The sequence below is a fragment of the Aphelocoma coerulescens genome, chromosome 5, assembly GCF_041296385.1.
Source record: "Aphelocoma coerulescens isolate FSJ_1873_10779 chromosome 5, UR_Acoe_1.0, whole genome shotgun sequence".
NCBI classification, from domain to species: domain Eukaryota; kingdom Metazoa; phylum Chordata; class Aves; order Passeriformes; family Corvidae; genus Aphelocoma; species Aphelocoma coerulescens.
This window is the reverse complement of record NC_091019.1, coordinates 30,877,510-30,903,154: the sequence shown is the minus strand read 5'-3', so window position 1 is coordinate 30,903,154 and position 25,645 is coordinate 30,877,510. Positions and strand designations below refer to the sequence as shown.

The 25,645-nt window shown below is 34.8% G+C and overlaps 1 protein-coding gene across 5 annotated transcripts in view; it reads left to right on the top strand.

Moving 5' to 3' along the window:
- The window catches only part of TTBK2 (tau tubulin kinase 2), an 83,119-nt gene that overhangs the window by 23,003 nt on the left and 34,471 nt on the right, over positions 1 to 25,645 (top strand). For all 5 annotated transcript variants that reach the window (XR_011151383.1, XM_069017452.1, XM_069017449.1 and 2 more), the window contains exons 3-6: positions 2,576 to 2,723; positions 8,320 to 8,393; positions 9,409 to 9,549; positions 10,845 to 10,949. Coding sequence is in view for 4 of the 5 variants with exons in the window: in XM_069017452.1 (XP_068873553.1) it covers positions 2,576 to 2,723; positions 8,320 to 8,393; positions 9,409 to 9,549; positions 10,845 to 10,949 (468 nt within the window). In the remaining variant the exon portion in view is untranslated. The remainder of the gene's footprint in view (positions 1 to 2,575; positions 2,724 to 8,319; positions 8,394 to 9,408; positions 9,550 to 10,844; positions 10,950 to 25,645) is intronic.

The window sequence follows — 25,645 nt, the reverse complement described above, 5'->3', positions numbered from 1 at the left end:
TTCTGGAAAATTTTGAAGTAGGCTGTAATTTGTTTCATGTGATTATACATTTTCACTTATATGTTTTCTGGGTCAAGTGTTACAGGTAGATGAGTGCCAAGTATTTCCTCTGGGTAACTCTTCAATTTCTTCTCTTCTGTAGCAAACATTAAGGATTTTTTGGCATCTAAGGTGATAGACTTCCTGAATTCAGGATTTCATAGGACAGTCTCCTGGTGGAAGAAACCTCTTGGTATTGAGGACCTTGTTCTTTGCAGTTGTGAAAACCATACCTAAAATTCTTGGACATGAGCATTTCTAAAAAACATGTTCAATTAAATTTAATTTTAACCTAGGCATTATTTAGGGTGATCCTATTTTGAAAAGTAAGCATAAAAAAGACAGTATAAAATATTTCTTCCACAGTGACAACCTCCTGCCCTACTGGTGTCTGTTAGCATTTGCTTTTATCCTTTTTTGATGCCTTTCTTCATGCCTCTTTTTTGCCTTCAAAATATTTATTACAATCCTAACTTAGAGAGATTTGATTGTAATGGTAATTGTTTTTAGATATGTTTAAGAATGCCATTCAGTATGTAGTGTAAGGAAAACTACCAAGATAAAACTTGTTGGAAATGGTATGCTTTAGCCTGGAAGCATACAAAGACACAAAAGTTGAAGAGAGAATGGAGAGAAGGAGTTTGGGATGTGAGATGTTGAATGCAAAAACAAGAAGCCTGAAACTAATGTACTAAGTGGGAAATTGTAATGCAGGTGTAAATAAGGGCAATGTGGTCCTCATAAAGGTAAGAGATGTTGAGCAGATGTGGCAGGAGGCCAGTATGGTTGAATGGTCAACACCTCTGTGAACTGGAAAGCAAAATGCAAGTGAACAGAAGGTGGGAACAGGGATGGGCTGCCCAAGATTAACATGGAGACATTGCCTCTGTATGATGAATGTATGCGAAAGCTGGAGCTCAGCTGGCAGTTGTGTCTGGTGAAGGATGTGAAAAGCAACAAGAAAGGCTTCTATAGGGATGTCGGCAGCAAAAAAAAACCAAGGAAAATATGGGCTCATTGTTTAATGTGTGTGACTCGGTGACAAAGGACATGGAAAGTATTTTTTTCTGCAATCAAAGAGAAGTTAATTTGTGCCTGGAACTGCTGACTGATATAATTATTGGGTGTATGTTAATGATTCTGGTGTGCTTTATCTGAGGATATAAATTGATCTGTTTATTTTATTAGTGTGGTGGTCTGTTTGTTTGAAATTTTTTTAAGCACACAAGCAGAGAAACAACCTTTCAAAGGCATTCTTTCTTGGTCAGGCAATTTCTTAAAGCTGATAAATGAAGTTAGATGATAAATTCGCCTACATTTGTAAGGGGTGAGGATGGCTGTGTCACCTCTTTCCTTTTCCTCTCACCTTTTTCACTATGCATTCTCACTGGTGTGCTTGTATTATGTTGAAAATTCATGTGTTATCTGTTATCTTCTTCCTTATTCATAGAGACTAGGCCATTTTAAAAAGTGTTTTTCCTGCTCAGTGAAATGTCTGATGGTCTGGGTTAGGAGACATTAGCTTAATTTTCAGAATCTGAAGGTAGGTGAGCATATTGCTGCTCTCTAGAACTCTGTACTGTTTAGGTGACATTTAATACACTGCAGTCATATAATGTTAGCAACTGTATGTTTTCAGATGACATTTAGAAAACCATGTCAGTCGTAGGGTAAGTTCTTTTTGTCTCCTTTTCTCTTTTATCAGCTTTAGAATGTTAGCCAGGGGAGGCATTTTGTGAAACAACTTTGACATTTTTGATATTGAAAACCAAAGAAGTCTGTTCCCTGTGACCACTTAAAGCAGAGTGAACAGACACCTATTAATATTTGCTCTGAATGTAGTGCAAACTACCTACTATGCCATGAGTATTCTTTTTACCTGTTCCTTGCACAGATGAAACTTTTAGTGCTGCAAGTTTCTTTAGTCTGTCTGTTAAAAAGAATGGTAGTGATGAATCGTAGGTAAATGTGAGTAACATTGAAAATGTATATTCAAAGATAATCGTAGCCATTTCTTATAATTTATGATTTAGCTGCTGTGTGTAAGTCACTCCATATAATAGAAAATACTGTCTCTTTTCAGGAAGTCCAAAAACTTGCATAACTTTATACCTTTATTATTCAGTGTGCATATTTCTGAAAAGAGAAAAAGATGGCATATTTTAAAAATGTCACTGTGCATTTGTATTTGATGATCTCTGGGCTGTGTGTGACTATTTGAGGAAAGTCTTTATTCAGCATGCTGACTTTGCCCAGATTCATGCTGGGGATACTACTGCACTCTTCTATTATACTATATACAATAGTGCAGATGGAGATGAGGTATGTTCTATTCCAAACTGTGGTTAGCCATACCTTTGTCAATTATTCAGTAGCTCTTTCATGTACTGAAGGATATGATGGTTATTTTAAAATCTGTTTGTAATACAACGGCCTTTGTGGTATGACAGGCAGAACAAAGAAGTATTGCTGTTTTATTTACTTTCTTCTCCTCTCTTTTAAATATGTTTTTGTTCTTTCTTTTTCCCCAATATAGTTGAGGAAAATAGGAGGTGGAGGGTTTGGAGAAATTTACGATGCACTGGACTTGCTTACTCGGGAAAACGTTGCACTGAAGGTCGAATCAGCTCAGCAGCCAAAGCAAGTGCTGAAAATGGAAGTAGCTGTGTTGAAGAAGCTGCAAGGTAGGGCTGTACCTTGGATATGCAAGAAGTAGAATGTCAGTGTATCTTCTTTTAAAAAATCATTGTAATTAAAATAATACTTTGTGTAAATATTTCCTGTATTCTGCAGGTTATTGGTAAATGATTATTAGAAGTGGAATAGAAGCTCTTTCAGATTCTGAAAGTTTTGCTAAAGTGAAGCTTTTCTTCGAAATGGGATGACATGAAAATAAAAAGGACAACAAAAAATTCAATTGCTGCAAAAACCTGTTCAGATTTAGTTTATTATGAATCCATATCTTCTCTTTGTTTTTTGCTCTAGGCTTCGTTCTTACTCTTGTTTTAATTTTTTCTTCTAAGATGGTCTTTTTTTTCTGTACTATGTAGCATCGAATCTGTGAGGGTCCTTCACACAGCATCTGGGATAAGAATATTTGTTTTCTTTGCTTTGTGGTATTGCTAAGAATTCTAATGTTGAAATGGGAAACATATTTTAAAAAATCCCCACAAGCAAATGCTTCAACTTTAAAGTACTGTAACTTGTAGGAAAAAATTACTGGCATGTAAAATCCTGAAGTACTTCTAGGATTCAGTTCCTTGAATCAGAGTTTGAACAGTCGCACTTTCTGTACCTTTAGATACTTTAATGAAGCTATCAATACAGAGAAATATGCAGTGGCTTCTCTTCATTGCTTTTCATAACACAAGATTACAGAAAGAAAATTTAAAGGGCAACTTTTTATTTAAAAATTTTTATTTTTAATCTGGAAGATTTTGAATAATACATGCAATCCTGTCAGCTGCCAAATTTTTCCAAACTCTTAGTTTGAATAAAACAAAATCTGCATGACATATGGTGCTGCCTAATGTGCTGTAAAGGTCACACTGCAGCAGAAATTGACAGCCTCTATAGATTTAAGAGGGCAAGCATGTCACATGTTATGATGTTAACAAACTACGCTTTTCTCTTTAAAGGATTTCACAAAAGCATCTAGTATTATGTAGCTGAGCTAGGAGATTTTCTTTGAATTTAAAGTTTCTAGTCCAGAGATGAATAGTAAATTTTAGTATTGCCAATTGAAAGTTTGTAAAACATTTGTTAGGGTTCTTGAAAGAAATTATCCTAAATAGAGTGAGTTTCGAAGAACAAAATACTCTGTAACTCTTGGGGTTTATAAATGCTCCGAATTAATTTTTCCAAGGGTTTGTGTTTTTTCTGCACACATGAGCTTGATTCTTTTTTTATAAAACCCCGAGTATTTAAAATGGTGTAGGTGAAGCAACTAAATGATAAGGAAATTAATAGATCTGAGAGAAAATACTGGAATTTGGTAGCACTACAGTGCCAATGTGTTTATGAAAACATGACCTTATATAGGACTGCATAACGAGTGCATTTTAACTTTCTACTTTAAGCTAAAGTATAGCTGAGTTTCAGTTAAAATATTAGAAAAGTGATTTTTTCTTAGTCAAAACTTTTTTTATCTTTTGAAATATTTGTGGAAAAAAAAAGATGAAATAATAAAATATTTATGTGTGAATAATTGCCATAGGGCCTTCGAGAAGTTATTTTCTCAGAGGAATGCTGATAAGGAAACTGCAATTCCAAACAACCAAAGTCTTCCTGCAGAAGAGTCTTTGGTTCTATTGAATCATGGGAAACGTCTAGATAAAAAGAACAGAGCAATGAAACACCTGAACAACAGATCCACTGAGACTAATAATCCACAAAATACATAATCCAAATAAATATTTCTGTTATTTATTTCCTCAATATTATTTCTCTGAGAAAATAATAAATAGAAGCTTTTATATAACTGAAACCCAGATTTTGTGTGAGATCTTTAGAAATAACACTTTTGACAATCTTTCTTATGAGAAAACAATTTAAATATATTATTCCTTACTTTTTATATCTTGTTGCTCTCTAGCACGAAAAAGAAAAAAAAAAAAAAGAAAAAAAAAGAAAAAAAAGAAGAAGGATAGTAACACTAGAGGTGACCTCTAGTCATTGCTGTGGAAGCTCCAAATTTAACATTACTGCTCTGGTTTTAGATAGAGAATGTTGTAAATGATCAGTGAAGCAAACACACTGAAGAGATGGGTCAAAGGTGAACCTTTTGCATCTACTGCGATTTATAATTTGCACAAATACAGTACCTTATTTTTACATGCAGCTTTTTTTATCCATACTTAGAAGATTTTTTTATTAAGTAAGATTAGGGTAGAGACCATTTTATGTTTTACAAAAAATCTTTGCTCCTAGGAGCCATTTGCATTAATTTCTTTACCTCACAAGTTTTCAGTATGGAAGAGCTCAAAATTTGGAGCATAGGGAAAATCAAGAAAAGTGGATGAAAATGGAGAAAACAACTTTGTAATTGCTTCTTGAAGATTTTTTATTATTCTTAAATGCTTTTTTATCATGTAGAAATTAGTCTTATTTTTGACAATTTTTTTTTTCATGCAGATTCAGACCAGGTGAAATTGTAAACAGTTCTTTTAGGATATTTTTTAACAATCTTCTATTAGCATACATCCTCTGAGACCAACTTTTATCTTGTTCTTCTATCCCTTTTTGGTGTGTGTTTATGTATATATGTATATATATATATACAATTACTCTCCTTTTCTCAAAGGGCCTAGGTTCTTGTCTCGCAAGGTATCCTAAATATATTGGACATAGAGAGGAAGGAATAGAATTGTCATGAAAATCCTTTTACTTTCAAATATTTGAAAAGTTTCCTCTATTTTTAATGAGAGACAGTGAGCTTGCAGTGTCATTGAGAATTTTCTTGATGTGTGGAGCTGATTTTTAAAAAATATTGTTCAATTTGTGGACTATTATGAAAAAAAGGGTTTTAGAAGAGAACTAAATAAACAGGTGTAATGTGTCTCAATAGAGCAGAATAGCTCTTCCAGTCTATACTGCGCTTGGGCACATTTTCAGGATTATAAACATGCTTTTGAGTGTATCTCTATTAGACTCTTATATCACAGAAACAGTGAAACTGAAATAAGAATAGCTGTTGTCAGAAGTGCAGGGATGTGCTGTTTCTTACCATTCTTTACTTTCAGAAATTTTTAAAATTGAAACAGTGTGGTCATTATTGCGGGGGTAAAATGAGTAATAACTGTGTGGTATAATGAAGTATATAAAAGTAATAACTTTGTATATGGCACAGTGACTAATAAAAAGCTTCAAAGAAGCTCTTTTTAAGACTCTGAGCTAGCAAAACATGCTGGAATATGTGAGTAACTGTATGCCTTCTCTCTTAATTATGGAGGAGGACTAGGTTCACTGATATGGCCATTTATTACAGCTTAGTCATCAATTACATCTTAATTTTTTCCCCCTGCTGTCTCCTAATTATTGTTGCAGAATATTGTTTAACTCTTTAAGTTCTTTATTTTTGCTTTTTTTAAAAAAAATAAATCTGCTGCAACAGATGGTTGTTTTGTTTAACCATGTTGTTGGGCCATCTGTTCCCACAGTCAGATGGGAGAAGACAGATTTATCACATCTCACTCAGTGAGAGTGAGACTCACTCAGTTGGTTTCTGTCTCACACAACCTTACAGACTTCTCCCTCACTCATTTACAGCTCTTGAGCATAATTTAGTGATGGGCTGTGTCTGGTGTAGGCTGTAAAGCTGCTGTAGTGATACACTGCAGCAGCCTGGGGAACGGCACACAGGCTTAACACCCTCCCTAGGAGGTTTTTCAGGGGCAGAGTTGTTCACTGCAGCCTGTTACCATCATCATCTTGCCCTGCAGCCCAGCCATGTAGCTCACAGGTGTGAAAAAATACTGTTTTCCTGCTAAGGAAAAGGCTGTAGTAGGTGTGTATAGCCCCAATGGAGTGGGGGAGGATTATTCTATTTGAGTAAGTTATGAAGGCTCTACTTCTCCCCTTCCTCTTTCCTCAGTTTTATATAAAAGTTTTTAGGGAATTTACCACATAAACTGAGTTGGTGCTCCAGTCAAAATGGGATTTCTCTGACCAAACTGAGTTTTGGACATTTACTGAATTAGCCAGAAGATAAAATCTGACTCATGTCTTTTTCTCTGAAGATGTTCCTTCAGAATACCCACAAGTGGCTGTAAAATTAATCATAAATATTTGAGATGAGACTTCAATAATGGAAACTGCAGCAATGAATATACAAAATTTCATCTTGATAAATTTGCTGCTAATCCTTTTTCTTCATAAAATTATACTGTCTGTAATATTGCCTGTCTTACTTGAACAAATGGGTAGAAGGAAAAAGTGTGGGAAAACCAGCGATACTTAAAGTTTAGCACTTATGTATTTGCAGAAATGTAGAGATTTCTTTTAAAAGAAATTATTTTGATGAATCCTGTAAGATATTCTTTGTTTAAAAGGGCCTACCTACCTGTTTTAATTGGATGTGGCAGGCAGCTTCCTGAGGAAGCAAGAAAGAGACAACCACTTCTCTGTCAAGTGAATTGAAAATATTCAGAAGTTGTAGGGTCAAGTTTTAGGGTTTTGATGGTGCTATGAGTTTAGCAGTAGCAAAAAGTCCCCTCAGATCTGTAGGTAGACATTATGGTGTTTTGAAAATACTAATGGGGGGGCTTCCCTGTTTATAACATTCCTATAATCCTAAGGGTAAAGAAATTAATGATAGAAATCTTAAGTGACAAATTTTACACATCTTTAGCAACCATTTGAGACGATCAGCTTTCTGTTGGCTGTAGCTTCCATTGATGTGAGAAAGGAAGATAAATGGCCTGAGGAACTTTAATCCTACAGTTCCATGTTCAGTCGCGGAGTGGAGCAGAGTGAGATCATAAGGGGTCCCAGCTTCTCTCGAAGTCAATGACCACTGGCACCAAAATGACAGTGGGTTTGCATTTCCCTTTTGTTTCCCAACTGCAGCCTTTGGCTTGCCTTTTTCTCTGTATTTACCTGGGGAATCTTATGCTTCGACTTACAACTGTAGGATAGTAAGGAGATTATTTTTGACCTGTATTCTCCTTTGCAATTTGCTCCTAGGACAGGAGGCGGCTTTAAAGAAAATCGGCTTAAACACAACTCTGAAATTTTTTTTTCCAGTTCCAGCTTACCTGAGCTGAATTTATCTTTTGTATCTAAACAGCAAGGATTGTGTTCTAAGAGAAAGATATTAATAAATTGGATTAGTTGAATTACATTTTCTACAATTTTTTAATATAAAACATAACTCACAAGTAATACTACTGTTTTCTTTCACCATGGCAGCTGCAGCTAATAGAAAAGAGGAATATTGGCTAGGGATATATATTGTCTGTAACAAGCCATTATCTTTGTAGGAAAATAACTTTTTCCAGTCCAAAATCCTCCACATTTGTGGACATTTAGGCATGTTGTCATGCATGTTTTCTTATGGAAGAGGGAGAGCTGTGGTAGGGCTACATATATTATGGGCAAAAATTTCTGGTTAGTTGCAGGTAGTACTAACTTTGGTTTTATTGCTGTTGAACTGCGTGGGGCTTAGTTTATTAAAGATCTCAATAGATATGTAACTATCTTTTCCAGTGACTTCCTAGGTATTTAAAGGAATAAACCATAGAATTTCATTATTACTGGCTAATTTGCTTCTTTTTCTCTTAGGAAAAGATCATGTCTGTAGATTCATAGGATGTGGACGGAATGACAGATTTAACTATGTGGTCATGCAGTTGCAGGTTAGTGTATCAAAGAGCTCAATGTTTGCTTGTGTGTTTAGGTTTATTAGCCAAGCATATAAGAAACCAGTAAAATTTTAGAGGTTGCTAAACAAAAAAAAAACAAACCCAAGGATCACAAATGCATTGTAGTGAGTGAACCTAAATTGAGTATCCTTATCTCTTTTTGCTTTTATATCCTTTCCATAATTCTCTCAAAAAGGAGAAAGCTTGCATCCTGAGAAAGACCTGACTGTTGGAAGAGTGAACTGTGATGTCTTCTGAGATATTTTACATTCCTTTTAAGTCTTCACTTGAAGATAGTCTAAAATGTATTATATTAGTTTCTGCATTTTGTTGGCTTTTTTAATAAAAATAAAAAATTACCCTTTGCAAGTAAAAGAAAACAATTTTACTGAAAGACTTGTTCATTTAGAAAGGGATAAAACAGCTGATTAGCACTTAGAGTTGTGGGATTAATGACATCCTGGTGAATATGAATACTGAAAAAATGTGTTCTAGTCCATACTGTTGTTCATCTGTTATTTTAGCAGAACAAGAGTTCTGTGATGTCATGGGGTTGCATTTCCTACATAATATATTTATATTTTTTTCATCTGCTCGATGCAATGTATAATTAAATTATGTACTTTTCCTTAAAGAAGTGAGTGTGAAGAAGTCTTACTTAGCAAGCACTTTCTCAGTGGCTGTTTTGGGTATGACACAAATACAATGTTAACTAATAGTGTTTGTACTGGTCTTCTAATAGGGATTAGTTTGTTCCATGTTTTTAGGAATAGAAAGGTACTAAGGTTCATATTTTCAAACACAGATTCTAAATTTAGTGTTGGAGATACTTGGGGACATACAGTGATTACATTTAGGCGAGATGGGTTACCCTTGAGTGTGAAAATAGGTACTGAAAGTATTTCATGGTTAATTATGAACAACTAATGAAGAAGTAGGAAGACTTTACACCATCTGTGATTCTTGGGATTAGTATTTTTTTATGAAAATGTCCTTTTAATTCTCTCAGGGTCGGAACTTGGCAGACCTGCGTCGTAGCCAATCTCGAGGAACATTCACCATTAGTACCACTCTGCGGCTTGGGAAGCAGATTTTGGAATCTATTGAAAGTATTCATTCTGTGGGATTCCTGCACAGGGACATTAAACCAGTAAGTCTGCCCATTAAAATGGACAAGTAAGATGTGGTCATTAGATGGCCGCATAAGTAAGGTTAGGTTCTGTACTAGATGCTAAAATGCAAAAATGAGAAGGGGCAAAAAATTGAATGTTTAATCATGAGATAGGGCAGATTTTTTCTGTTAATTAATGTTGGATTGCAACAACAGTAACTTTGGTCTTTTTCATTGTCTCCAGTTTAGGCCTCCTTGCAATTTTCTGAGTTAAAACTTCCAACTCTTATCTTTAGCATCATGTAACCAAGAGTATTTGCCATGAGATGTGACATAATGTATTGGACTAATGGCAATTAATATTGTCATATAATAAATCTAAAAGAATAGATACTAACTGTAGAGTGTATTTATAAGTCCTTCAATAGAAAAGTTTTTGTATGTAATATATTTTCAACAAACAAGAAAAAGAAAGATTGTATGAGAAAACTTGTTTTCTTGTTCAATTCTAGTAAGATCTATTGTCAGTATGTCATTATGGAGGAGAGTGCCTTACTGATGGTATCACGCTTTTGTTCTTACTATTTTTTCTGATTTTCTTTGAATTTATTCCTGAAATTCAATCACCTGTTTTTAATATTGCTCTGTATGACAAATATCATTAGAACTCTGAACTGTCAAAATTTGTAAATGGGGAAAAAATAAGCAAATCTTTGTGTTTTCTGATAGATGCAAATATTTGCTAAGTTTCCTGTCAGCTGAATGATGCTCACATAAAACTTCCAATAAATTTCTGTACATGAGGAAAATTTTATTTGCATCACTTCTTCTTGGCAACTTTTTATAAAAGTATTCTCCCTGACCCATCCCCATTTAAGCCTTCATTTAATAGGGAAAGGGCATAGAGGCAGTGAGTGTCAAGTGAAATAATTGAGAAAGAATTAGCTGGAGCTAACTGTGCTTTGTGCTGAAGTCAAATCTTGACATTCTTGGTTGTTTGTTTTCCTTGTGATCAATTATGCAATGCTGAGATTCTGTGAGAAGGTGACATGATTGGAAAATTCTTGCTAAAATTTAATATATTTTAAGTGACAGAGTAAGACGACAATCTCTGGACAATATAGGCTACTGTTCAGATATGCTGGGTTCAATGCCTGTTTTTCTTAGCAATGTTTTCTTCAAATTTAGTGGGAGTTCAGTAGAAGTGAAAACATGGAAGGAAGGGTAGAGAAATAGAATATGAATTTTCTGGTTGCGTTGTTGCATTATATGTGAACGTATTGAAACCTGTGAGTATTTATCTAATATCTATCTGTATTTGTTTTTCTTCCTAGTCAAACTTCGCTATGGGACGTTTTCCAAGCACCTGTAGGAAGTGTTTTATGCTGGATTTTGGCTTAGCACGGCAATTTACCAACTCATGTGGTGATGTCAGACCAGTAAGATTTTTTTCACAGTTGAAATTCAAATACTTGAATGTGGTAGTATGCTGTCTTTTCTTCTGGAGAAGTATGGGAGTTGTGTTGAACTGGTAACTATTCTAAGCTTGATAAACACCATCTCAGATCAGAAATGCCATGTAATTTATTGATTGTGTTAAAAGACTGGCAGTAGGGTATGATTCAGGTTTCTGGTTTTTGGTGTGAGATGGAGGTATATGTGTAAGATATTTTGAGATAATCTGTCATTTGGTTTGGAAAATCAAGGGGTAAATAGGTTTTCATTAAGTATCAGAATAATATACCAGAATTGAATTTCACTTGGTATCTTATACTGCATTAAAAAAAACCCAAAAAACCAACCAACAAAATCTGAGGAGAAAAAAGTGAAAGTCAGACACTAAACTGAATATATATAATATTATAATGTATATAATATATATAATATTCTGAAAGAGAAAGTCTGAATAATTAAAATAGTGATAGGACACTAATTATAATATGTAAGAGGATATAGTTAAGTGTAGTTGTTGTATTCCCAATGCAATGCAGTCTGAAGAAAATTGTAGGTAAAAACATATCAATGAGGAAATTACAATTTTAAGTAGAGCCTCCCTAATTCACTGGTGGGCAGTTAGTTTTATTAATTTCAAAGTTTCAAAATGAGCAAGTCACTGCCATTGTACATGGTGATGTTTAAAAACATTTTCTTTATTAAGGTAGATTAGTTTACATTTTGATGGCAACACTGAATAAAGTACTAGTCAATATTGTGTCGCATATTTATAAATATGATGCAAATTGAGTAGTAGAAGCCATCTCAACAGGATTTTCACTTTTAGTTTGCCTAAGAAGTTGAGAAAGTGGCAGATTTTTGTGTGCAGATTATGAGGTATGTGAATTAGTAAGGTAAATTAGTGGGGTTCTGCTGTACTCTGTTCCTTCAGCTGTAATGCTGGACACTGCAATGAAAGCAAAGAGCAGGGAAGGCCAACAAAGTGCCTGCTGCTGTTGGAAAGGTGAGCTAAACATTTTAAGTAATTTTATTTTTTTTTTTTCATTTCTCAGTGTTCTTGTTGTGTTCTGTATGTGGCTGCTTATAATGTTTTTTAAACTAATCTGTAATTTCAAGGAGAAAACAATTCCCAAGATTGTCTCTATATGTACACCAATGGTAATATTTTCAGAAAAAATAAATAACAGAAAATTCAATATTATATTCTTTCTTTTGTAAAAGCTACCTCTTGCCTTTTGTTTTTCATTGCAGTGCCCTACAATGTAACTGAAGTAATTCTTCAGTTGAAATTCTTTAGTAGTTTTTGACAGTGTAATCGGTATTTGTAGAGTGCAGTGATGGTGGAGAGAAAGACAGTTTTGTTTGTGTGTAAGAGAAATGGTTCTTGGATAGAGAGCAGTCATGCTGTTGGCCTTGCTTACTAATAGGATTTATTAATATTTTCATTAAATGTGCTATGTGCTTCTCCTTAAGGCTATCCTTCTAAGCTTCATTAGCTTTCTTCAGCAGATACTGCAAATAATGCAGAACAACGTAAAAGCATGTTCTCCAAAAACATAATACTCTCTTCATAAAAATATATTCCATAGTTAAGGTTGGCTTGCTGACTAGCTTTTTATAGTGCTAGTTTTCCTTTCCCTGTTTGACTCTCTTTATCTCAAACCAGGAGTTTTCTGGCTTTTACCTCTCTGATTCTTTCCCCTATCTTGCTGTTGGGGAGGTGGGTGGCTGGGTGGGGCTTGGTTGCTGGCTAAGCCACAACAGGCTGTTGTTAGTTGTTTGTTATGGACAGGTTTGGAGAGAGGATTTTTTGTTGTCAGTTTATTCTCTTCCTGAGGAGTTATGGTGTCTCCTTAGACTTCTTACCTGAAAGAATGGTCAAGGCAGAGAACTTAGAACAAGAAATCCTTTCTTGAAGATGATCCAAACTAATTCTATGCCATTTTTCTGTACTGAAGGATCCCCCAGAGTTGCCTGTCATGCCTGTCATCTCCTAAGACATCTCAGTGTGTTGTTTTCAGAGATGTAGTTCATCTTTGTACTACCCATCTTAATGTCAGACTCCATGGTGATTTAGGACTGTTAAAACCATGCTACCAGGGAGTCCATTCAGCTGTAGCTGTTTCTAAGTACTGTTTTGAAAAATGCAGATTTAATATAAAAACTCCTCAGAAAGCGGTATTTAAAGAAAAAGGTTTTCAGCACTTGTAGTGCTTACTGTGTTTTTCATTGCATTTTTGAGTGTCACCTATGGACTATCTGTATAAAGAACTGAGGAGCCAGCATTGTCAGTCCATTTCACTGTTTTTTTTCTCCATGGGATTTGCATTAGGTTAGCTACAATAACCTTTGGTTTGCAGCAGCCAAATGACAGTAAAACTGATTTTGAAAGGGGAAAAAAATTTCAAGGAGATACACTGTAATTCATCCACCAAGAATAAGACAGAATCTAATTTCTTCTGTAGGTGTTAATGTCACCTCTATTCACACATTTTTGTATGCATCAGAGTCCCTTCTTCATGGAAAACTTTTGAAGTCAGTAAGCAACAGCAGTTTTCATGTGAACTACTGCTGCAGGATGCACTGATTTTTACATAACTGAGGGACACAAATAATTAAGAAGGGAAACAGGTATCTCTTGGGAATCATCAGTTAGGTTTTCCTCACATATTAACTTGGGGGCCTAGCCAATAATGTGTTGTTTGGATCATCCAATCCATCTCACCCAAACTTTCAATGCCAAGGATGGCATGGAGTTAAAGAGCAGAGGAATTCCACATGCTTTTAAAACTGGTCATAAATTTCTATGTAAGCATAGAAACATATGTTTTGTGTTTGTAAAAACTAGTGTCAAATTTGTTCTTTATTCTTCCTGATTTCTCTGGTACTTCTGTCATTGCCTTTTTTTGCTTTTTTAACATAATCTTTTCACACACTGCAGCTGAAATAGCCTTTTATAGCCTCTCTCTAGAACTACAGAATTTCCTCATCCAGCAATATCAGAATTCTTTTTCAGAAAAGAGTGAAATAATACATCTCCAGTATATTGTAGTTGTAGCTGTCTTTATTCTCTTCCCTTCTCTTCCCTACAAAGGGAATGCAGTGTTCTAAGCTTATTTTTACATGTCCACTGTGTAGGTAGTAATCTGTTGTAAAGTTTGTGAAAAGGTGTAAAATTGATTATAAATGTAATGCAACAACTGTTAGAAAAGGACTAATCTTTTCTGGTATTCCATAATCATTATCTGGACTGTAATTTTAAATTTAGCATTTTCCTTACAGGAAAATATCTCTCCTCTTAATAAAGAGGGATAAGAGGTAATTTCCAGAAATTACAGGAGGGAGTATTTTGAGAGAAAATTTTACGTAATGAAAATGTGTTCAAGCTTTATTAGTCTGACCCAGTGTCTGAACATATTGTCAAAAGCAAATGCCGTTATTACTCATCTGAAGGATCCAGGGGTTTTACATTCTATTGGGTTATTCAGTTAGCAGAGACAGTTTCCTACTTGTTCCAGATATTAGCCTTAAAATTAATTTGTTGTAGTTGCGTTTTCTAGTTGTAGTAGCATTTTACTACAGTGGTCTATGTGAATCTTCAAGACTGGAAGAAAAATGTATTAATTTAAAGCACAAAGCAAAAGCATACCTTTGCACACCTTTTCATGCTGCAGATAGTTCCCTCTCTGAATTACTACAGTAAAATAAAACATTTTAACTGCTAATTTTGACATTGATTAATTTTAAGGAAGTTGTCCTGCCTTGCAGCTGTCTGAATGACTATGCTTGTGAGGAGCTGATTTCAAAGAGAGAGGGATATGTCTGTTTTATTCAGTAATAAAATATTTGTAAAATGTATAAACATGTGGAAGAGAGTAGAGAAGAGCTACAGTTTATTAAGTTGTATGATCTGACACTATTACCTGGCTAGAAATTAAAAGTCAGAAACAAACATTTGTTGTGTTTTGTAGGTTTGTGAAAGATGAATGAAAGGTAATGACAAATGTGCATCATGCAACTCCTGTAGATAAAGTCTTTGGAAATGTGGTTGGCTTATTAACATGTATTTCAGTATTTACAGTGAGTAGTTTTGAGTTGAGTTTTTATTTGTTTGGGGTTTTTTTCTGTGGGTGGATTTGTGTGCAGATCTAGTACTCTTTTATTAGAATGAAATTATTCTGAACATCCAAATGTAGTACCTAAGAAGTAATGTATCAGTCTATTCTGAATTGTGGAAAACATAAACAAGTGGCACATGAACAAACTTTTCTGCTACTATACTGTGTTCTCAGTGGCTTGAACCCTGGCTTCTTGACTGTTTGGAACATATTTTGACTATTATACTTTTGTGAAAACTTAAACAGTGATATAGCTGGAAATGAGATGAAGAATATGGAAACTCAGACAGTAATATATATGTGTATAGGCTTCTGAAACCAAATTTGACATGCTGGGGACAATACTAGGATTGCAGGTATTTGAGGTAGATGTAGAATTAAATTGTATAATGGAAGTAGATAAGGAACCACTAATTGGTGGGAGGAGCCTTCTCTGGGGACGGAAAAGATCAGAAGAGAGAAAATTGAGTGTGGGAAGGAGAACAAAAACTGCTGGGGATGATGTAGGCTGTTAAAGAAGGATGAAACACAGGCAAGCAAATAAATTGTTGGAGAGAGGAAGCCAATAAATGAACTAATAGTGTAGATAAGAGTTGATTACTACAAAGCAGGATAATTAGAATTTAATTGTGGGAATACTCTTAATCATCAAGCAAATGTATTTAGCAGGATGCAAATTTAGTGTATTTATATAGTATAAATTTTAGTATATTCATAGTCTGCTGTTTATTGCTTTTTGAAGGTGTAGTACCTACCATTTTGTTTGCTATTGTCTTAGAGATAGCTGAGGTAAGTACTATCATCTTTTTGCTTTCTAATTGAGACAAAGAATATATAATTCTTTTTGAATGTAAACCTAACTTCATACAGCCATCGAATTTCCATGTCTCTGTTTACATGGTGAAAATGGAAAGTGAAGGTGTCAGCTGTGGTACAGAAATAGAAAACCTTGAGGGACAAAATGCGAAGGACATTTGCATTTTTAACATCATCAGAGCTGCAGCCGGCTCTTAGGCAGTTTTCATCACTCCTGTTTTAAAGTGAACCTTAACCCCTTAACCACAACTGTTTTTTGAGGTACTATTAAATTGAACACAAAGAAAGCAGAAAAAAAAAAAAGACACTAGTCTGTGCTGTTAAGAAGATTAACCTTTAAAAAAGAATTTTAGGTCATAATTCTTTAAAAATCCATAAATTCAACCACCATATATTATCACAGGCCTGAGTTTTGTGGTCTTTTATTTATGTGGATTGCAAATTATAAATAACTGAATTATATTTGTTTTACAAAGTGGATAATGTATGCAAGCTGAGGTGACAAAGCTAGGGAGTAACAGAATTAAAAAACTATCCATAAGAAGGTGGCATTTAGATAAAACCTTTTTATCTAAAACATCAGTGTTTTTCTACTCAGTATACAGGTCTCATTGACTGGCAGCCTAAAGAATTGTTCAGATTAACAGCCAGTCCCCTGAATCTGATGATTTGGACTCAGCAAAGATAACTGAGGGAGAAAATTCCTTTTTGCCCAATATGGTACTTAGTTTGGAATGTGGGATTACTTTATTGAGAGTATCCTGACTAGTGGGTTGAAATGTATTCAGAGGAGACTATTTGGTTTGTGGAATTGTTGTATTTTTCATAAATAAGGCTTTTTAGGTCAAGGGGAGAGCTACCTTATGGCTGCATTCCCCCATCTCCCCACCTTTCTCCTGCTCTTCTCAGTGACTAGATTTTAGGTCATTCTTCGGTGGTTATTTTAACAAAATGAAGAGGTTCGTCAGAGTTCTCACCATTATAGGTCTTTTTAGCATGACCTTAATTTTGAGTGTCTAAATTTTCCTGTATTTATTTGAAAACAAGTAAAAAAAAAAAAAAAAAATTTTGTTCTTTTAACATAAAGGAGGTTTAAAGTATTTTACAGTATTTACTTACTCTGAATATTAACAAAAGTATTAAAATCCAAAGGCAACAGAGTATCCACCAAAATTTTCTGAGGCATTACTTGTGCTCTTTATTGGTGACCTGTCAGTAACAAAAATTCTTTGACTTCTGCTAAAGCAGAAGATAACACCAGCTGCTGTACAGTCTGACCCTTAGAAAAATGCAGTGAAAGCAATTGTGAATGCAAATGTCTAGATTTTTTATTCCCTAGGGAAGCAGTTACAAATTGGTTCACATCAAACAATGCACATATTATTCTATTCAGGTGTTTCTGTACAAATCAGCTAAGTGCTGCTTGCCTTTCTTCAGTGCCCTCAGGTTCTGAGGATTTTCCAGCAAATGAGGTTTTATCTTTAAGTTTCACTTTAGGGTACAGGTGGAGTCCTAAAAATGTAGTTTATGAAGCTGAGTTCTTAAAAAAAACCCCAAACACCAAACCAAAAGAAATAACAACCAATAAAAGGATGAAACATCACCCCCCGTCCAAACAAACAAATAAACAAGCCAAAACAATCCTGCACAGAATGCTTCACAAAAATGTCTTGGTAGGTAACAAAGCAGAGTATTATATCCATTTTGAAAGCTTTGGAAATCTACTGTACTTCAGTTACATACAGGGACAGAAGGTATAAATTTCTTGTATGCTCATATTTTCATTTGGTTCTTGTGCAAATTTGGTAATGGTTATGCATTTGAATTGCATGGTGTTTCTTTCTGTTAATGGTCTGGATTATCTAGATTGCTGAGGAAGTCTAGAGAATACTTCCACGTTGTTCTGTCTTACCTCCTGTCATCTTGGCGGAAGATTTGCAGATTGTTAATTTCTGTATTTGGAAGAGAACATTGTTTTTATGGTACTGAAATAGTGGAAACTATAGCCATTAAATGCTTTTTATGATGGGGAAAAGGAGTGGGATTGTTTTAATAAGTAAAGGAGCAATGGTGAAGCTACACTCTTGTAAACCAAATGGTCACTGCAAGTCTTTTGTCTTCTTTGAAGGCCGTTTGGACTCACGGACTGCTTAAAGATGGATTGCTTATATGTGCTTCTCAACCTTCTTTTCAAGTAAATGCTATAATAGCAAACATTAAAACAACTTTAAGAAATAATACTCAGAAGTGGTCCATGGATAGTACTGACTAAAACCAGTGCAGTTTTTTTTGTTTGCCCCAGTGCCCCTGGTGATTTAGAATTTGTGCTGGTAACTACTGAGTAATCCCGTGACTGTGTGAATGTATTACAAATAAGAGTCTGTATACTGAAAGTTGTTCAAGAGTAGTTACTGAACATTGCATTCAGAATAAAATCTGGATTAAAATGAGACCACCCATTAAATTTAAATGATTGGCAGCACTTCAGTCAACTCCAGAAAATTGTGCAATGGATCTGGTTTTGGTTTTAGTTAAAGAGCAGTAAGATACATTGTTTTTTCAGCAGTTCCTTGACACACCTCTGTTTTGAGTGACACAGATTAAAGCAAAGTCCAAGGACAACTGGGACATGTTTATGAGTACAGTATTAAATGGATTTAATGGAAAATAAATAGTACAAGGGAGTTCCAGGGACCTGTTTGAATTTTTAGGGCACTGTATCATGCATGTAATAAATAGTTGGCTAAAATACATTAACTTCTAAACAGATCTCTCTTCCATACCTGACTAAAACTGTTGAAAGCCCTGTGCTGCAGGGTAATGGTCCATGTCATTTTGGTAAATGTACTGTTCAGTTGCTCTTTCATCTTGTTGAGAAGCATTTTGTTGCTGGCATTTACCTTATGCTATCTCTTCTCAGTAATGTCCTCTCTCAATCCTGAACAGTACATTACAGAGGGATGTGATTAGCTGAGGATTCCATGTGTGCACCTAAACATGGAATATAGTATTTATTTTCCCTCTTGAAATATTTTTCATTTTCCTCAGAATTCTTTTCCAACCTAAATGGATTCTATGGTTATATGATGGAGGAAGAAAAATATGTGTTAATAAGCTTCTGTGTAATAGTCCTCTGAGGCTTTTCCACATTGGTATACTTCAGGGCAGACTTTTTATAAGTTGTCTCTTAAAGTGAATACACCATTAGCTTGCAACATAATGGTTTGGAACAAGGAAGTGATAAAAAGTTACTTTTCCTCCTCAGCAATTGCATGGAAGTTATGCACAGTGTATTGGACATCTCTGCACCAATGCTTACGAAGCAGAGACTTGTATGTGCCAAAATGTGGCATTAGAAGTTCCCAGGATCAGACGTCTGTAACTGGGCAATCCTAATATAATGTTTTTTTAAAATTAGTTTCTTCATTCTTTGTCCAACAAAACCAGAAAGTAATGAGAAGAAGCACTGAACACATAGAATTGTACAATGGTTTGGGTTGGAAGGGATCTTAAAGATTGCCTAGCTCCCACTCCCTTGCCTAGACCAGGTTGCTCAAGGCTTGAACACTTCTGGTGATGGGGCATCTGCAGCCTCTCTGGACAACCTGTTCCAGTGCCTCACCACCCTCTGAGTAAATAATTTATTCCTAACAAAGCTAAACTATGTCCAGTTTTTCATTGTTACCAGCTTTCTGCAGACATAGGACAGGTATCTTAACCATGTATTTTGAGACCAGCCTTCTTAACAGCCACCTCTCTCTGCTTCTCTTCAGCACTTTCATGTGAAGATGCTACAGCTGGGACTGTAAAGCATTAAAAATAAGTAACAGACTTGTACTGAGCTCTCTATAAATCAGCAGAAAGGCAAAGAATGAACAAGAAATCATAAGCACACAAATATTTTTAAATTTTAGTGTGTACATCTTTGAATTTATTTGAATAATGTTTTTGCATTGATTGTGTGTTTTACAATTAGCAAAATCAGTTCTGCTATCATGACACAAATAACTGTAAAATAAAAAGCAATAGACATATATGTGATATAATTCAGCTGCCAAATAGAATGCAGTAAGCTCCTGAAAACAGAGTTGAAAACTATCTTCTGTATTTTCTTTGTTTCAAAAATAAATATTTTGATTAATAAATAAAAAAAAATAAATATTACGTTTTAAAAATAAATAATGATTCAAAACTAGTCTGGGAAGAGAGAACTGGAGTATTTTTTTCTAATCTGACACTCTCTTCCTGTGATAGTCCACTTCTGCCTTTCCGTGTCTATTAAATTAAATTTTGTACATTTTGCTACTGTAGAAAAATAAGTTTTCTAAGGAACAAATATTTTTAAACCATGTTTTCAGCTTTCCTTAACTAAATCTGCATATACTTTTGGAAGTAGCTGAGGTTTGCAAGATTTCCTTAGAAATTCTAAGCATTTGATAGTTAATAGCTTTTTAAAAAATGAACTACTTAAGAAAAAAAATCTTGTTGCAGTAAATGGAATTCTGTTGAAGAGTCTAAGATGAATTATTACAGCATTATATTTTATAACTTTCGGTTCTGTAGAAAAGAAATTATTGTATAATATCACAGTCATTCAATGCAAGCTGTAAACATATAAAATCATTCTTAAATAGGCTGTATGTACTCCTTAATTTTCTCCCTCATGTCCTCTAAGTTAACAAAGACTGGAGCCTAATTTTTTCTTCCTTTAATACCAGGAGAAATTGTAGAAGGTTTAGATTTTTATGTCAAAGTGTCCTACATGAAAATGGTTATTTGCTGGAGGGACTTAGTCAAGAGCCTTTTGTTTAATTGGTTTATAAGCAGGGTGCATGAGTTGAAAGAATTATGACAGTCATTTGAGGTTCCATTTCTGAATTAGTAATGATTTTGTAGGGAGGAGATAGGCGTTGGTTTGGTGAGACATCATTTTTAATAGAGAGATTCAAATAACTTAGATTGTTAAGTTTCAAAAGTTTCCTCAGTAATGCATAGCTGTGATGCACCTGCCAGTGACAGACCTGTGCAGCTGTAATGATACAGCAGTGCTACACCTATTGGTATAACATTAATTATTGTCTACTATAACCTCCTTCAAGGACATGGAGGGAGATTATTTGAGGCACAAGCTTATAGTGTATTTATGTAGCATTTTCAGTATCCACTGAACATAATCCTTCCAAGTTTGGTTGTATTACTGACAAAGAAGTAGTGAAGGAAATAGTGTTACAGAGGCAGACAGCTGGTGTCTCATGTGTGATAGTACAAGGTAAAAAAAGGCAGGTGGTGAGTTAATGCAAAAGATGAGAAAAAGAGCATTATCAGTTGACTTTGTGACAAAAGTAGAATGGATATATGAATTTCATGCAGTGTGACATTGTTTTGTAACATCTCAATGGAATAATCTTGCAATTAAATAATTAAATAAAAAATTTAAGAAAATCACGTGTGGTTATATTTGAGAGAAAGATCCTTTATGACCTGGAGTTTGGGGGTTTTGGGTGAAAAATAAAACTGAATACATGATATCCTGCCTGAAGAAACCGCTTGATAAATAGTTGAGACATGAAAAATGATAACGGTAGAATACTTTGTAAGGGTATATTGGTTTTTTTTTTCTCCTTTCCTGTTGTGTGCAGAACACTGGTATCATATTTAGACAATCATTAAACAATTTAACTTAGACATTTAAATTAGACATTCTGAAATGTGCTCTGTGGCTGTTCTATATTCTGATTCAGGAATTCCTTTATTTTCTGTAGAACTTATAGATGCTCAGGGAATGAGCTGTAACAGCCTTAAAAAAAAAAAAGAAGAAATAATTTTTCTAGTGAGATTTGATCTTATTTTTTGAAAGAAATTAGTCTATGAATGGTGAAACTTAGAGTTTTTCTATTGTTTTGTGTACTGTTTCCCTTATGCCCTCCAAATTTCTTAGTATTTTCAGCTTCATACTACACCCTACCTTTCTGATCAGTACCTAGTTGCACTTTTGGGACTTTGCATGTATTTACATGCCATCTAAAATTAATGCTGGTTGACCAACTGGTTGGTGTCTCTTAAGATGGATGTGAGCCATTTTAATTGAATTTTAACTATCTGTGTCAGTGTACTAATTTGGGTTCTGTTTTAATCACCAATTTTCATTAACCTTGCAGGAGCTGAGAAGTCTATGAGAACTGTCCTATTTGTTTGAAATTAAAAGCTATTGTGGTGGAAAGACAGATGGTTTGGTCTAGTAAAATTTGTTTCCTAGTGAAAATAGAAGCAAATGAAAATCAAACTGGAAACTTTGGTTTCCAGTTCTTTCTGAGCTGTGGACTAAATTCCCTGCTGAGTTATGAAAAAATATTTTGAATAGTTTAAAAGTAGGAAAATGTGTTATTTTATTGTTGTGGTTTAACCTCAGCTGGCAACCAAGTACCACAGAGCCTTTTGCTCATTTCCCCACCCTCCTCCTGCCCCTGTGGGATAGGGAAGAGAATTGGAAAGAAGGTACATTTATGAACATTAGCTTGCTTGAGACTTTTTGCTTTCCATCCATAGTTGAAATAAGCCTGCTACTGAAATAGTCTGCTTCTGGATTTATGCAACTCTTGAATATATGGTATTATCATTATACATACTAAATAAGATATGTACAAAACATAAAAACATGTCTAAAACATAAAAAAAATAAGGTCTCAGTTCTCTAGTCTTCTAAGTGCAGAACAACTGTAAAAGTTTTACTTACAGTGATAAATAAAACAATATTCTGTTCTGTGGGGAAATTCTCTTACCAGAGCATAGCTGGTTCATATAGATAGTGTTCCTGTTAAAGTGATCTCTGCTTCAGCTCCTGGAATAAGAGGAATAAGAAAGATTGAACGGGGCAAAGCAAACATACACATGACAGACTTATCCTGTGTGATTTTTCACTGCAGTAAGTTCAGGTTTGTGACAGACAGTAGTAGGTTGTTACCCTCTTCAGCCCACCAGATGCTTTGTCTGTTCATAAATCAGTTTTGGAATGACTGTAGTCTTTAGCTAGTGCGTCACATTGGCTGACTATTCCAGATTGAAAACTGAGTAGCTCAGGAGTTGTTTTGTGTATCAAATACTGCTGTCTTAGAGATGGTGTTGCTCTTTATAGCACATGCAGTAGGTGATAAATTTTCATTTTTCACCATGTCTGTTAGAACTCACAATAGCAAAATTTAATTGTATTGTTAGTTTTAACTTACCTTGTTACTCAGCTTCTGCTAGGTAGCATAGGATCAGACAGCTGCAGTCAGTTTCTGGAAATCACATTTGTTTAGGTAGATCTGAGCCCAAGTAATGTGTCATACTGACAACTAGTAGGAGATGGGTTGATAAAGAGTTCTAAGTGCAAGTACTCAGTTATTAGTGTCTGATGTGGATTTTAAGATAGAGCTGAAAGTGTGGGTTTGAAGTGTATATGCAGTGAAAATCCATTGAGATCTAGAATATATTGTAATGGCAATTGTATTTCAACTGCTTGATCTTTCCATACCCAGGTGATCCCTGAAATTTTCATTGATTGTAAACTGGTGCTAGCACATATGCTAGGCATTACATTAGACTGCAAACCCTGTTGTCTTCAAAAAGGAGAGGATAGCAATGTGAACTGTTGAAGCTATGAAAAAAAGGTTTTAAAGGATTGGAACTGTGTATAATTCCAATCATGGAAATGTATTTCTGGTGGGATTAGAACTAGGAAATTGACTTTTTCATGGGAAAAGATAAGAAAGGAGAATTCTACTTTTAGCAAAGGAAAATAGGGGTAACATAGGTGGCCATCCCCTATGGCTTTTGAACTCTAGTCCTGAGGCAGCACTGCTGGCTTCCTAGTGCAAGAACCTAGACACTTAAGGATACTCAGTTGTTGCCTGATTGATAGGGAGCACCGTAGTGTGTGTCAGATATAATGTAAAGAGCCAGTATTGATTTGTTTTTTCATGTTGATTTTCTAGTTTCCATAAGTGCAGTAATAAGTTAACTTTTTGCTCTGCAATGTTGCCCAGAGCAATAAACCCAGAGCATTTATCTGGAGACACTGAACTGAGCTAAGGAGAGTGATTTGCCTTCTCCACAGCCCCTCCACAAAAGCAACATTTGTAGACAGGTTTGTACGCATAATGTCTCCCAGGAATCTGAAAGGTGTGTGCTTAGTGGAAAAAGTTGACTTTGCTAGAAACTGCTAATTTTCTGCATGCAGTTTATCTGAGACATTGTCACATGTTTCCAGGGCAGGGGCACCCCCAAAGAAGACTGATGTTACATTAAAAAAGTACCTTTACAAGTAGAAAGATTCATTGCAGTCCCTGGGTCTGCTGAATTCATCTGCATGTATCTTCAAAATATTTTTTTTAACTTGAAGGATTTAGTGACAGTAATCAAAACAGAGATAATCTTGACTTCCAGATAACTGCCTGAGCTAATTATATTAGAAAAACTTTTTAATGTAAACTTAACAAAACAAGGTACAGTTTTGTAGAAGATTTGCAAAGTGTGTTTTGGAGGTCTCCAGAAACAAATTAAGATGATCAGTAATAGCAGAGGAGGATTTTTATTTGATTTTTATATGCAGTGAATCACTAATGAAGTTGCTATTATTTCCTGTAGTATTTCTCTTTTGCTACATGAGATGTTGTGAGATGCATGAACAGTTCTGAAACAGTTTCAGAAGTTATGCAAATGCTCAGAAGTCTGTAAGTTCTATTCTGAATTGGGCAAACTTGATTTGACCTAGAGCATCACTCATGTTAAGAGAGACAGGGTAGAATTATTTTATTATTGTTGTGTCGCATTGTAATACCACTATTGAATAATGACCAGCTGCATTACTAAAAGGTATTTTATTGTATCTTAAAATATAACAGAGTTACATATGCTTTTAATTCAGATTATAGAAACTATACTTTAAGGCAAGAGACAGTAAAAGGCTTTAGATGTCCTTGCTGGAATAAAGAATTCAGAATTCACTTCGTGATAAGCTCATAGATAGAAACAATATTCATTCCTCTTTTTTTTCCCCTTTATTTTTTCCTTTTTCCTTCCCATCCAGGTGATTCTCAGATAATTGAAATCATGTTAGGGCAAGTAAGGATGGCTGTGACTTTAACATTCAAAAGCATTTGAATTGGTACACAATGAAATTCCTCATATGGACATTTCTTCCCCTGGACAGAAGTGGAATAGGTCAGATTTTTAGTTTTTGTAGACTGAATGGGATAATTTAGTTTTCATATGACATTTCTTAGTCTTTTTCTCTTACTTTGTCCAGCAACTGAAGCATTTCTGTCCTAGTTATGAAGTAGAAATTGAACTGGTGATGCTAGAAATGAAAGTGGCATTTCATCCTAGGTTTCATGTTTTCCATTATTCTCAGAAGAACAGAAATATTTAACTTAGTAAAACTGAATATAGTCCTTCCTTTTTAACATTCATGCCAGAGGCAAAAGACAGCAAACATTTGGTTTCATCTTCTGAAGCTATATGCTCTTGAGATTTATGTAATTTGTATTTTCAACTGTTTTAAAGTTAAGCTCTCAGTGCCCTCCTGAAAAAGTAATGTTCATTAAACTACATATTTTTTGAAATTTATCTGTATTCTGGTTGTCTTGGCAGTGGTGCTATAATATTCTTAGTTGGATGGTTTACCAACCTGCAGAACTACTAAGGAGATTTAAGTGCTTTTTCTGAAAAATTGCTTCTCCTGAAATTTACCAGTTCCAAAGTATTTT